This window comes from Amblyomma maculatum, chromosome 1 (genome assembly GCF_055883805.1).
Source record: "Amblyomma maculatum isolate TAMU_Amacu chromosome 1, ASM5588380v1, whole genome shotgun sequence".
Classification (NCBI taxonomy): domain Eukaryota; kingdom Metazoa; phylum Arthropoda; class Arachnida; order Ixodida; family Ixodidae; genus Amblyomma; species Amblyomma maculatum.
This window is the reverse complement of record NC_139344.1, coordinates 97,258,598-97,272,317: the sequence shown is the minus strand read 5'-3', so window position 1 is coordinate 97,272,317 and position 13,720 is coordinate 97,258,598. Positions and strand designations below refer to the sequence as shown.

The 13,720-nt window shown below is 46.1% G+C and overlaps 1 protein-coding gene across 1 annotated transcript in view; it reads left to right on the top strand.

Moving 5' to 3' along the window:
* LOC146203264 (uncharacterized) overlaps positions 1-13,720 on the top strand; it is a 173,090-nt gene that overhangs the window by 152,146 nt on the left and 7,224 nt on the right. Inside the window, exons 15-17 of the mRNA XM_084588635.1 lie at positions 10-111; positions 254-451; positions 7,878-7,981. Coding sequence (XP_084444761.1) covers positions 10-111; positions 254-451; positions 7,878-7,981 — 404 coding nt within the window. The remainder of the gene's footprint in view (positions 1-9; positions 112-253; positions 452-7,877; positions 7,982-13,720) is intronic.

Genomic DNA, 13,720 nt, shown 5'->3' with positions numbered 1-13,720 from the left:
GCTCTGCAGCTTTCCAGGGCAAGCAGTATAGCCGAGACTTTGCCCACGAGTTCCATGAATCGGTGTTGCAGCACAGCCAGCAACAGCAGCAGGAGCAGCTGCACCAGCTCAGTGAGTGGCTCTTTCCATGTGTTGGCTTCCCAGCACCTTTGCTGTATGAAAGGTCTCAAATGTCTTTGTGTTTCAATCTTACAAGAATTGATTGTAACACTTCTTCCTTCTTTTTACTCTTTTGTATTTTGCTGGGGTACAGAGAAGCGCCGTCAGCGGTCGAGTTACTCCATCTTCCACACGAAACCACCTCTGGTGGCTGCACCAAACCCAGTCGAAGAGCCTGTATTAGCAGAGCCTGGAGAGGAAGGTGGAGACAACTCTGCTGAGCCAGGGCCAGCCCCTTTTCATTGGCCTGGTGTTGAAGCCATAATGGAGGCGTACTCACGTTACAACCAGGGTGAGTGTACTCTTATGCTGCCGCGTCAGACCATGCCCAACATTGGGGCCATGTTATATCTCTGGTTGGCTTGCTAAAAATTGTCCCTTATCTTACAGCCTCGCTTACTTGTTTTAATATTATAGTTCAACATTGCGAAGACAGACGAACTTAGCTTTTATATCAGCCCGCATTCAGGTTACCTGGCAGATCATTGACTCAAAAAATTTCTTTCCTGTTTTATTGTGGTAAAGGAATGGAATAGAATTCATGCTTTTGTTCTTCAGTCCACAAGTGATAAATATATTTTAAAAGATAGATGCTGATGGAGTGCATTGTGGCCTGATAGATTTTGTACAGATTGACTTTTTTTTTCCCTTTTCATCTCCTTTAAGACTCCTCGTGAAGTGGGATAATAATTTGTTGAAAGCCTTCTTCGTGTCCTCCATCACCGAAAAGCTTCTTTAGCAAGTGATATGTAATCCCTCGTTATAACGAAATCACTTTATTCGAAATATCGTTTTATTCGAAATATCTTCTGGTCCCGACCCAAGTGCATGCATTTTAAGCCGCATTACTCGAAGTGCACGAAGAGCTTGACCCGCTTACAGCGAAGTGGCGAGCGGAGGCGTCGCCGAGCGGCAGCGTCGCTTTTGCGCATACAGCGGTAACAGCCACTGGCGATGTGTCATGCGACGCCAATGCCTGTCGTTGCCGCTCAGCACGGAGCGGGTATCTAAAATCCCAAAAACGGAGCGACAGCAACCAGCAGCAATGCTTTGGCAGTCCTCAGCCGTCGCGCGGCCTGTCAACTCCGGTCGGAATCGTATCGTTGGTATCCCTCGTGATAGAATCTGCACAAAATTGATGTTTTTCTCATGATTTGCGATGCCAGAAAAGCGCGGTCTCTTGGATGCTGAAGTGGCCAAAAGACCGCGTTGGCATGGGGTGCGTTCGGTGAGCAAATTTTTACCGCTGGAAAGAGCTCTTCTGGCGCTAGCACAAAAGAAAAAAAAAAGTCCGTCGTTAGCTTTGTTGCTCTTTTGACGGTGGAAACCGACGGATAGCTTTGCGAAAACACACGAATTCGAGCGTCGCAGGCCGCGAGGCCAGCGAGGCAGCGGCATTTGCGGCGCTACCGCGCTACCCAGCGTCATGCGCACCTCCCCCCAGCTCCCGAAGTGGACTCGCCTAAATTGACGGACAGCTTTCCGAAAACATCGGCGGCGAGGCAGCGTCAGCGGAATAAGCGGCGCTACCGCGCTACCCATGCGCTACCCAGCGTCCCGCGCTAGGGTGCCTCGATGCGCGCCAAGCGCGCGCGCATGGGGAGGTGGGAGACCGCGCGCATCAAGGCACCCTCTCCCGCGCACCTCCCCCCCACCTCCCGAAGTGGCTTCGCCTTCCCTCACCGAGATAGGCATCTGCGAAGTGCGCATGCACATCGACTGTGCGATCCGTTTGAACTGCCTGCTGCCAGTTTTGAGTGCTGTCGCTGTTCCTGCCTCCTCCTGACCTCGTGAGGCCTTCCGTGCTTCATACTTCTCGGAACTCCGGTCGCCTTTCTTCCGTCTGCACACGCGAAGCCCGCCATTGCAACCGTCATCCCCAGCGTGCTCCGACGAGGACAGCGAGATGACCTGAAGGCATGACCACATTTTGAAGCTTCTGCCGTCTTCTTCGCCCGCCGCTTTCGCGCCGACGGCGCATGCATTTGGATCCGTGCTGCAGGCCACGTGGTTGCGTGTTATTCGGAATGCTACGTTAGTCTTGCCTCGCGTGTGTTCTTGTGGTCTACAGTGACAAATGGCTCCGTCAGTCTCCAGGCGAAAATGTCTGACTTTGGAGCAGAAAGTTCTGCTGATAAAAGAAGTGGAAAAAGGCTGCCGGCAGAAAACTGACATCGCGAAGGAATTTGGCATACCGCCGTCAACTTTATCAACTGTGTTGAAAAATAAGGACGCTGTGCTGGATGGCTTTGAAAAGAGCTTCTCATCAAAGAGAAAGAGGAATCGTGATTCAAAATATCCGGAAGTGGAGGGTGCACTTCTACAGTGGCTGAAGAACGCCAGGAGCGCAAATCTCCCTGCAAATGGACCTGCACTTACTGCAAAAGCCGAAGCTCTCGCCCTCCAAATGGGGCATAAGGATTTCAAATGCAGCAATGGCTGGCTTGAGCGCTTCAAAAAACGACACGGCGTGACCTCGAAGACGATCGTTGGCGAAAGCGCAGCCGTCAGCTGTGACACTGTAGACATATGGCGCCAACATCGGCTCCAAGCTCTACTTGAAAAATATGAAGACAAAGACATCTACAACCTTGATGAGGCAGCATTTTTCTACAAAATGCTACCGAATCGCACGTTCACGACCCCTGGCGCATCCTCATCCGGAGGAAAACAGAGCAAGGAGCGTGTCACAGTGCTTTTTGGTGCTAATGCAACAGGCGAGGACAAGCTTCCCTTGTTGATACTGGGAAAGGCGGAGAAACCGCGGTGCTTCCGAAATGCAACTGTTCCAAATGAATGCGTCTACAGAAGCAATAAGCGAGCTTGGATGACTGCTGCAATTTTTGAAGACTACGTGCGCCTAATGGATAGACGGTTCGGCGCAAAGAATCGGCAAGTGCTCTTCATCATTGATAATTGTCCAAGCCATGGGAAGATCGACCACCTCAAGGCGATCACTTTGGAATTTTTGCCTGCCAACACTACCGCGGTATTGCAACCGATGGATCAGGGCATCATTGAGACCACCCGGAAGCTGTACCGCAAGGCTCTTTTGCAGCGCATGCTCACAGCGTATGATGCCAGCAAGAGTTACAGCATTGATTTGCTTGGTGCGATCCATTTGCTAACCTTTTCATGGAAAGAACTTGCACCTTCGAAGATCGCCAACTGCTTTGCGCACGCCGGCTTTTCCCGTGCCGCCATCACCGACCCTGACGATGACCAGCCTGACGATGACCAAACTTGCAGCGATTTGTACGAGGCTGTACATAAAATTGCTGGCGAAGAGGTAGACGGTGACTTCGACACATTCGCGTTGGCTGACGCGGCTGCTCCCGTGGTCGCTCCAGCGACGGACGCGGAAATAATTGACGCTGTTGGTGGCCCCGACGAGGACGAAGAGCCAGCAGACGAAGAGCCACGTGAAGTGCCAACTATGGTGCAGACACGGGAGTACCTACGCCTGCTACGAAATAAGGTTGAATGTATGGGCGGCGACCACGGCCTCGTGCAGAGCTTGTTCAAATTAGAGCAGGGGTTGCTTGCGCCCGGTAAGAACTTCAAGCAACCAAAGCTCACTGCTTTTTTTGCACATGAATAAAGTTTTGATTCACTGAAAATATTTATTTTGACTTGCTTGCAGTTTTGGTGCAATTAAAGCCCGACTGGTCAAGACTTTGTCAAGTGGTCGCATATATCGAAATACCGCTTATAACGAATTTTTTCGCTGTCCCGCTGATTTCGTTATAACGAGGGATTACTGTATGTGTATTTTAGGTGGAGGCTTTTTTTTTTTTTCGAAATTGCTTAAATAAAAATTGAATTTACAAGCACCAACTGTCCATTGCATTTTAACAGACTAATACCCCGACCACGCAAATTTATTGTCATTACCATTGAATGAAATTTGTTCAAAACGACATTTGTTTGCTGCCACACAAGAAAATATAATGACATTCGATAAAACCGACATTAGGTATCGAATGTGTTTGAGCAACTCATTCAAATGCGATCAACGAGGACATGTGTTATCTCGACACTAGACACTCGGTGAGAATATTCACCAAAAATGAACTGCAAAAGTGCCACAAGCATTATAATACTACTGTGCATCTATAATTTTGTAGCTAGTCATTACGTTATGTGAAACATTCCAAATAGGTTCACGAAAAGAAAAAAAACTGCAACCCTTGCTACCAGCTAACCAGCCACTGTACTCAGCGCTGGCAGCACCGCCACGTCTGCCGCAATCCATCAATGCAGACACGGCAGATTCCTTTTGTCATCGTTAGAAAGACATGTTAAAATCTGTTGATTTAAAAAAAAAAGTCTTTGCTTAGGATCGGTGACAAGTAACCGAAGCGATTTTCTGCTTACAACTGCGTAGCAGCTGCTGCGCCAGTGTGAGGCAGCTCATCCGATCTCGTGCTGTAGCTCCGCTGCTAATGCGTTGCCGAAATTACACCTTTCGTTTTCTGTGAGACAATTTATGGCACAATTAAAATTATAGTAAGGCAGTTCTACGAATAGGCTATTGAGTATTTCCAAAGTGCCGTCTGCTTCGGATTCGATGCATAACCATTTACGCCTAGTGACAACTAGGGCACAAGGCCAGGGCGCCGTCATCCGCCGCTCTCGTGGGCAACACCACTGCGGTAAGCTCGCGACATCCGGTGTGACAAGCGTTGCAATTTTATCGTCTGCTTTCTTGATGAGGTTGGGGTGTGGCATTTTTTGACTGCCAAGCCCGTTATACCTAGTGGTACGGGCAGAGGCAAAATATTTTGTTTTTTTTTGGGAAGCCTCACCATATTATATGTCATTTACGCCGAGCAAACGATCTTGCGAAGATAGGGCTGTGGTACACTGCGCTGTCGGACGATACTTGAAGGTCCTATAAAAGTGCCTATTTCACGGGTTGCTCTTGGCACTTGGATTAGTGTGCAAAGTGTACATTGCTGAAACAACTCGTGCACTATTCACGCCCGGGCACCAGCGTGCGCACCTTCCGTATCCTTTCGTAAGTAAACGCTACCAACACAGCCACTAACTTCGTAATGGTGGATAGTCATAATCAACAGGTTTGTTACGAAGCATGCAAGATATGAATATGAATTTAAAGGCTGCTTTCATTCACAGCACAATCATTTTCACAACTTATTGAAGACGCACTAACATTTGTGTATCGATTGCAATGGCCATCATTTACAAATGACATTAGTTTTGATCGTGTAGCAGCGCGTCGAAAAAATGACATTACACTGAACAGATGTCATGGGAATGACATTAACTTTCTCGTGTGGCAGGGTTCTCCTGTGGTAGAGGTGCTTCTGAGACAAACAAGTTCTAGCAAGAAGAAAGACAAGCAAATCCACCTAACATGCTGCCCTCCTTTGGATTGCTTTTATCCAGAAGGCAGCTGATCTATATTTATTCACTGTTCTACGTTCTTTGATTCAATCCTGGTCATTGGGGTCCGAAATGATAAATGTACCAGTTGGTATAATGTGAATATACAGTCGTGAGCAAAAGTGGTACAGTGCAGTCCATTTATAACGATACCAGATATAACGACATATCGCTTATAACAATCAAATTCTTGGGATTTATCAATTTTTCCATTGGTCCAATGTAAAAATAGACCAGTTATAACGATTGATTATCGCCGGTAAATCGGATACAACGATAGTTTTATCGCTGCCCGGTAGATGTTTACCATGAAAATTTGTCTGACTGTTTTATAAAAATAAAATACTAAGAAGCGAATGACATAAAAACTCGAAATCCGCGAGCGCCATTGCACGCGATTAGGAAATTAGCACTATCATCATCGCAATCGCTGTCTGTCGCCATGCAAAGGGTGCGGCCGTATCGTCATCGTCATCGCAGATTGTGCGTCCGTGCAAGATGGCGCCGCCCACATAGAATGCGCGACAGCTCTCAATATGAAAGAGCAGATTCATCGGGATTTCTAGCAGGGTTTCAAGGTTGGAAGCCTCATGAGAAAATGCGGGCATTCGCGCTCTACGATTTTAATGATCATCAAGGACTGCCGCAGGCGTACGCGCTACTGGAAGCAATGCTTACAGCAATTGTCAAGCTTCAGCTGCTGCTCAAGCAAGCGCGAATTTCCGACTTCTAGTATGTTTGTTATGTTATGGTTATTTTATGGCTATTGATATATCCTGTATAATAAAGTGTTTAGTGTTCTTTAGTACTTGCCAGCGGGCTAGTTGGTTTTACGACTCCAACGAACTCCGGCGCTGCATGGTTATACACAAAAACAATACACACACCAAGAGAATTAAACCAAGACGTTAACACAGATGATGATCATCTGTGTTAACATCTTGGTTTAATTCTCTTGTGTGTGTATTGTTTTTGTGTATAACCACGCAACGCCAGAGGTCGTCGGACTTAGTGCTCCTTATGCTGATTAGCGTTGTTCAACCCGATTTACTCGTTGCTGGTAAGTAACCAAGCCTACATGCACGGTACAATACGTTGGTGTGTGCTTTTTTTCCTTTTTTTCATTTTTTTTTGCCAGTTCAGATATAACGATAATCAATTATAACGATAGGATTTTCCGGTTTTCTCAATATCGTTATGAGTGGACTGCACTGTATACAACACTCAGCTGGTGGTAAAGCGTGAGAAAACTCCATTACAACGCCACTTACTAACAACTGTCTGGGATCGAGACAGTTGTGGCGGTGCCCCATTTTTTAGACATTCATGTGTTGCTGTGGCTAGATGGTGTTTCAATGCAGTTTTTCCAAGCTCTGACGCCGGCTGCGTGTTGCATGCCACTTTTCATTTTGACTGTACATTAAAGATTGGTCTAAATTAATCAAGAGCTCTCCCCTATGGCTACCTTCATGGCCCATATGGGATGTCATGGTGCATTTAACTCCACATTTTAGTTTAATTTTACCTCTTCTAAGATATCTGTCAGGTTTTTAGTGATATGCTGGAGCTTTTTAATATTACCAGTTGCAAAACTTCCCCTAGGACCCATGTATAAATAAACGGTAGTTTTGATTGGTCAAAATTGAGGTGTCTACGAATAGTGGCAGCACCTGCGACCATTAAAGGAAACTACCTCCTATGTCTAAATTGCAAACTTGCAGATTTTTGTGAAAGTACAACCGCCATGAAAATAAAATACATTCAAGAGCTGCAGGAGCGAAAATTCTTAGAAATAAAATCCATAGAGGTAATTAAGCTGAAAAAGAAGAAAGAAAAAGTGATTTCCAGAAGGCAATGATGGCAATTGCAGAAAGCTTCTGTTGACCGCTTCAGGATGGTGCGACAATTTATAGGCACCCAAAAAGTGCGTACGGTACTAAACCAATCACTTTTTGAAGCAGTTTCCCAACTGGTATGATCCAAAAGCTCTGCCGCTATGCATTATCGCTATGCCTAATCCATGATTTCATTTTCTGCCAAATATCTGGCCGTTGTCTATTACCATTCATCACCGCACTTGTTTGTTCTGCCTGATGTGTTCACAGGGAGGAATAAGCTCTAGGACATGGTATGGGAGCTAGTGGGTTTGGAGGCATTCACCCACTTTTACTGTGCTTTGTCATAGCGCTCGTTCACTCTCATGATGATCACTCACCAATCACCCTTCATTATCATTTTTGCCCTTTGTGCATTTCGTCAAAGGTAGCATTGACAAAGCAAAATAAATGTGCTTGGGGTACATGATGCAGAGCGCCACATGGAGCGGGTTCTATTGACTGAGCGGGAGCGGAAGTTACGCACAGAGCAGCAGCAGCTCCAGGAGGAAGCCCAGCGGCTGCGCATTCGGATGGCCGTAAGTCTAATGTCATCTGTTTCCACTGCTTCTGCAGTTACCTCAATAATTTAAACTCGATTGATTTGAAATTCTGAATAAATTGGACAACTTCTTCGGTCCTTTAATTTATAATGTAAATTTTACTAGATGGTTTGAACTGGTGTTATGCTGGAATGCTCAATTTTAATTTCGCTGTATACCTAATGAAATAAGGGTCCATCCGAGTCACAAGGCGGTGACACAGAGTAATGCCAATACAGTCAAACCTCAATATAACGAACACACATATAATGGATTATTGAACATATCAAACTCTTTCAAAATATTTTATCAAACATGTATTTTTAACTTGCCATAGCGAACGCGGTTCGGCATAAAATGGATGTAATGAACTTCGCGACGCCAAGCACTACCTCACTTTAATAGCAAGAGGCAGGCTTCATTGCACTACAAGTGTGTTGTGCGGCGCAGCAAATGTTCAGGACTACCTCGCAGGAGCTAACAGTGCCACAGATGCCATGTCGGCTATCAGAGTTGACAGCCAAAGAAATCGTTCGCATCTCACTATCGCTGACAGTGCCACTTCAGCAGCGGCGGCAGCGGCGTGATCAAATGTTGCTTTTGCTGCTTTTGCTGCTTTTGCCTTTTTACGTCATTTGCATTTTAGTGTTAGCAGCGGCATCGCGGCGTGGCCGTCATAGCGTTCAGTGGAGGCTGCGTCGGTGGTCGCGTGGGGTGTAATGCGCGGGTGTGCGTAGTACTGTGATGGTGGTGAGCGTGAAAAAAAAAGAGCAGCACTGATGTTAAAGACCAAGCTCGAGATAAAATCGGGGCCTTCAAAGCAGTTTACAAGAGGAGACTGACTGAAACTCTTCTCGTGAAACTTCGTATGAAGCAGGACTTGAAGATCGACTTGCTGGGAGGATTAAAGCGGCATGGGACAGCGTGAAAGGCGAACCGATTGCCAACTGCTTTCGGCGCGCAGGTTTTGTTCCAGCAGAGCTCCGTGCATCAAGTGACGATGGGGACAATCCCGACGAAGCAGAAGCAGAGCTCAGCGAGCTTGATGAGGCCTGGAACGATTTTTTGCGTCTTGTTGGTCACATGTCCGCAACAATGACTGTAGAAGACTTTGTAGGCGGCGAAGACATCGCAGCGACCACGGCTGTACTGATGGACACTGAAATCACTGCGGAAGTTTCTGAACAACCCGCAGACGATGAGAATGTTCTGACTTCACAAGAAGCGCTTGCTGCATTGGATTTACTGCGCCGCCACTGCAGTGCTATTGAGGGCAGTGGGTTTGCCCTTGTTATTTGCAAACTGTGGAACAGAGCGTGATACGGAACGCATTCAACACAAAAAAGCAGGCTGCGATAACTCAGTTCTTTGCGCATAAATAAATGGATGTGACCCAAGTAAGCACCCTCAGAGTTGCTGTGCCTTCTCTGATTGAATTTTGCTGCTCTTGCATGTATTTTCTACGACATTTGATATTACAAATTATGGATATAGCGAACTATTTTCCGATTTTTTAACTGTTCATTATTCGCCGCGAGATCAACCTAGAGGTGGCGCCACCGTCGCTCCGGTAGTGTGGATCGGCAGCCGGCGGCGCTCGCAGAAACGCACGCTGCGTAGGTCTGCTTCCGAGTTTACGGCGGGTTTGTTGGCGATGAAAACGTGTCTTCTGCAGTATTTCCGCAATATTGCGAAAAAAAATCTAAGGATTTCGCCAATGCAGCAGAAGAAGAGCGGATTTTAGGAAAACAAAGCACGCAACCACCAGTCTTCTAGATTTACTTTGCATGTTTCTTGCGCTGTACTGCGCTCACGCGCCTAATGCTTGGGCCTGCCTAATGACAGCTTTGCTTTTCTTATCGACTTTTAAACAGTTTGCGCGTGTCTCATGCGAGTGAGACCGGCGAATTTAGTGTCAAGCTCACGCAGATACCTGCAGTTCTTTAGATTGAATCGAGAAAGCCTGGTTCATTATATCGTACTTGTCTCGAGGATTAAGCAGGTTAAATGTAGCACTGGCAGTGCACTGCATGGCGAGTTGCTTTAGACTGAGTGCACATCAACTCTGGCCCAGACAACCACGTACAAGTATTCCCCAAAAATGAGATCACGCCGACACTATACAGGAAACCTCGCCGCACAGGAAAGCTGATTGTTCACGTGTACAGCGCTGAGTGGATTGAATTTGTCGAGATGCTTTTTGCGGCCACTGTCATAGAATGTGATAGTGTATTAATGCATGCGCCACTAACTGTAAATGATTTCCTGAAACCGAGGAAAGTATAAGGGATTTCTGATGTGTGTGATGTTAATATATAATGGTAAATTAGTAGTGTAATTATTTTGTTTTGCAATGCGAATAAATTTCACCGTGTGAGAGAACTTTTACACACTTGACAGAACTTACAATAATCAGCGATTAATTTTCAGTAACGTTGAAGTGCAAGCTACGAATTGCTCGCTGCAAAGACATCGTTATAAACTGCGCATGGGCGCTATCATGTTCTGGGAAGCAATTTTAGAGGCTGAAAATTTCTTTATCACTAATTATTTAGCAGTGACTAAATCTTATGCGAAGTAAAATATTAGAGTTGCTTCCAAAACAAATGCCGGATATAAAACTATTCCGAAAGAAATGGAGGTTATCTTATCATGCGACTATAAGAATGTATTTATTCCCAAACTAAACACTAATATTTAAGCCCGCATGAAGCTGTTTTACTCCCCTTGTCAGAAACGACGAGTTTTCTCGGAAGACAGCACTTGGACGTAAAGGGATTATAATGATTATAATAGGCTACCAGTAAAGTACATTGATCTAGGTGTATTATGTAATATTTAGGGTAACAATTAGGTGCAAGGAATATGTTTCCCAAACATTCGAGCATTTTTCTAAAGCAAAATGTGCTCACTAAATTTTTACGGATGCACAGAAGCCTTCAACAACGAAAAAAAAAAAAAAAAAGAAAAGAAATGCATATTGGCCCAGGTTTAACGCATGAAAGTGGCATCGGCTATGACGGATGATTGCAGAGGCTGGTTTTGGTGTCGTTTTTTTTTTTTCGTTATTCACACTACATTTACCACGTGGGATTGTTTATTGTGCAGTCAAATCCCACAGCAGGGGAACGCCTTTCGAAACGGTTGTGATTGAATCCCCCGTTCTCTAAATCAGCATTCAAGTGCCCTTACCATTGAGACACCGCGACAAAGGTAAAAAAAAAAAAAAGAGAGAGAGAGAGAAAGTATTCACACAACTCTATCGTGCATATAGACGGCATAGTAGGCATATAGTGGTCTGTTCAAACTGCATTCTGCTATATGAAGCAGTCTGCGGTGGCATATGTTTTAGTAGCTGCAGTATTCCAAACAGAAACGCATTAGCATCATCACTATGTGTCCTGCAGCATGTGATAGCATTTTAGAAGCCTCACTGGAGAAAAGAAAAATGGGGGAGACACCTACACTTCACATTTAAGGGTATGACGCGACAGCATTAATGGTTCCCATTTGCCAGTTCCCCCTCACAGGTCCTCTTTCGCATGCAGGCACTTTGTTACTCGCTTAATTACTAATCTTTTATTTGTGCCTCTACTAACCTACACATACTCATTACTGTAAAGTTGTAAGCTACCATATTATATTGTCAGTGAGCGCAAAATAGAGGAAAAAGGAAGGGTGAGGAAGAAGAAGCTTGCCATCGTTCTGTGAACACACTAGGCTAAGGTTGAGTCTCATTCTGTAAATAGACCTTAACGTAGGTGCTGGGTAGGATACGTCAACAAACTTAAGGATGAAGTGCCGAAAGTAAGAGCAAAGTCCCAAGAAGTTCCTCAGTTCTTTCAAAGACTCGGGCTCTTTAACGCAGTTGACAGCTTCAGTCTTTTGTGGGTCAGGCTTAACACCGTTATGTTAACTAGATGCCCAAGCATAATGGTTTGGCATTCTCCGAAGCGACACTTCTTAGAGTTCAGCACAAGACTGGCTTTCTCTATGCAGTTAAGGACAACAGCTAAACAGCTGTTATGCGCAGCAAAGGTCCTCCCGAAAATCACTACGTCGTATAGGTAACACATGCAAATTTGTCACTTCAGTCTACTCAAAAGGGTGTCCATAAATCTTTCAAAGGGAGCTGGAGCGTTGCATAGGCTGAAATGCATCACATTAAATTCATACAGTAAAACCTTGTTAATACATACCCGCATACCAAGTAGTTGTGGTTAAAACGTAGTTGTGAGAATTCCCGGCTTTGCCACCATTGAAACCTATGTATTGACAAAGTGCCTACAGCCTAGTGCATACCTGCCGTTGCAGTTTTGCTGGCTGTGCTGCGATGTGAAACGTTTTCTGCCTCTCAGGAAAGCATTGTCACGTGCGGACTGCCGGCGATACAACATTGCGGCCATTTTGGCCATGCTCCGACCGTTCCAACGAATGCGGCGATGTCGATGTCAGTAGGGAACCAGAAGCATCGACTACACTGATGTGAACGTATCTCTGAGTAGTATTGTTGCCAGCCCTATCGCGATAACCATCACCATCATACTGCTTGCGCACGGCCGTGCTGCTTGCTCGCGCCAACCTCTCACTGCGGGCCTGCGGGTGCTGTTGTGTTGTGGATGTGTTGCAGGCAGGTAGCACGCGTTTTGTTGGGGCATCTTTTGTTTGGAGCCTGTTGCTGTACGAAGCGCAAAGCAGTTGTTGCGTTAGTGTGTGTGCGAACGGTCGGCACTATGCCAAAGCTTATTCAATCGAAGCATCACATACTGACAGTTAAGGAAAAGTTGATCATTACTCATTCTACTTAAAATAGAACTACAAAGAGTGCATTAGCGCGTGCATGAAACTTGCTTACCTCCAGTCTCGCCGCTTTTGAGACTGCTGTTGTCGCTGTACGACTACCGCGGCGGCAACTGAAAATGGCAGATTTCTGGTTGGTAGCACACCAATAAAATGCTCGTACATACATGTATTCGTGGAAAATTTACTGTGCCTGAATTTTTTTTATCTCAGAATGTGAATAATGGCAAATTTGTGCTGGTCGGTTAAGGTGTACTATCGCATAGTGCATACTTTTCCCGTGTCTCTGCCAACTATGTACAGTAAAACCTCGATAATTCGAACTCGGTTAATTCGAAATCCCGGATAATTCGAAGGTTTTCTGCGGTCCCATATTTTCCAATGTAAATTTGGCCGGATAATTCGAACAGGCGGCCTGCGCCAGCCCGGTTAATTCGAAAATTTGGACTGCTATGCGGCAATGCCTGATCCATGTTTCGCCGCAAACCCAGCGAAACGACGGCCCTACAGAGCCGCGAGACAAAGTAATGGTGATGATTTATAGGCGAAGCGCCCCAGCCGGAGCACTCTCTGCACAAAAATCGGTCCACAGTGCGCCTCGCGCACCGCCGAAACACGCGCCTGCAGAGGAGAAGACGTGCTTCACTGCAACACGGCGGGCATACCGGTTTTTATCACGTGACCTCGCCCCCACTCCATCCCTTGGTGTGCTTCGCCCACTTTTCCCCCGTGCCTCCGACGCTGCAAGTACGCCACCACCACCGCCGCGCCGGTCTCGCCTGCGCCATTTCTTTGTGTTGTGCGCTGTGGTTAGGGGTCGGCTACTGTGCCGTTTTTTTGGGCGGGACTGTGCAGAAGTGCTAGCTTTGTGACCGTAGCAGTGCAGAAATGCCAAAGTACAAGACTAACGCTGCAGAAGAAGTTCTGCTTGATCCA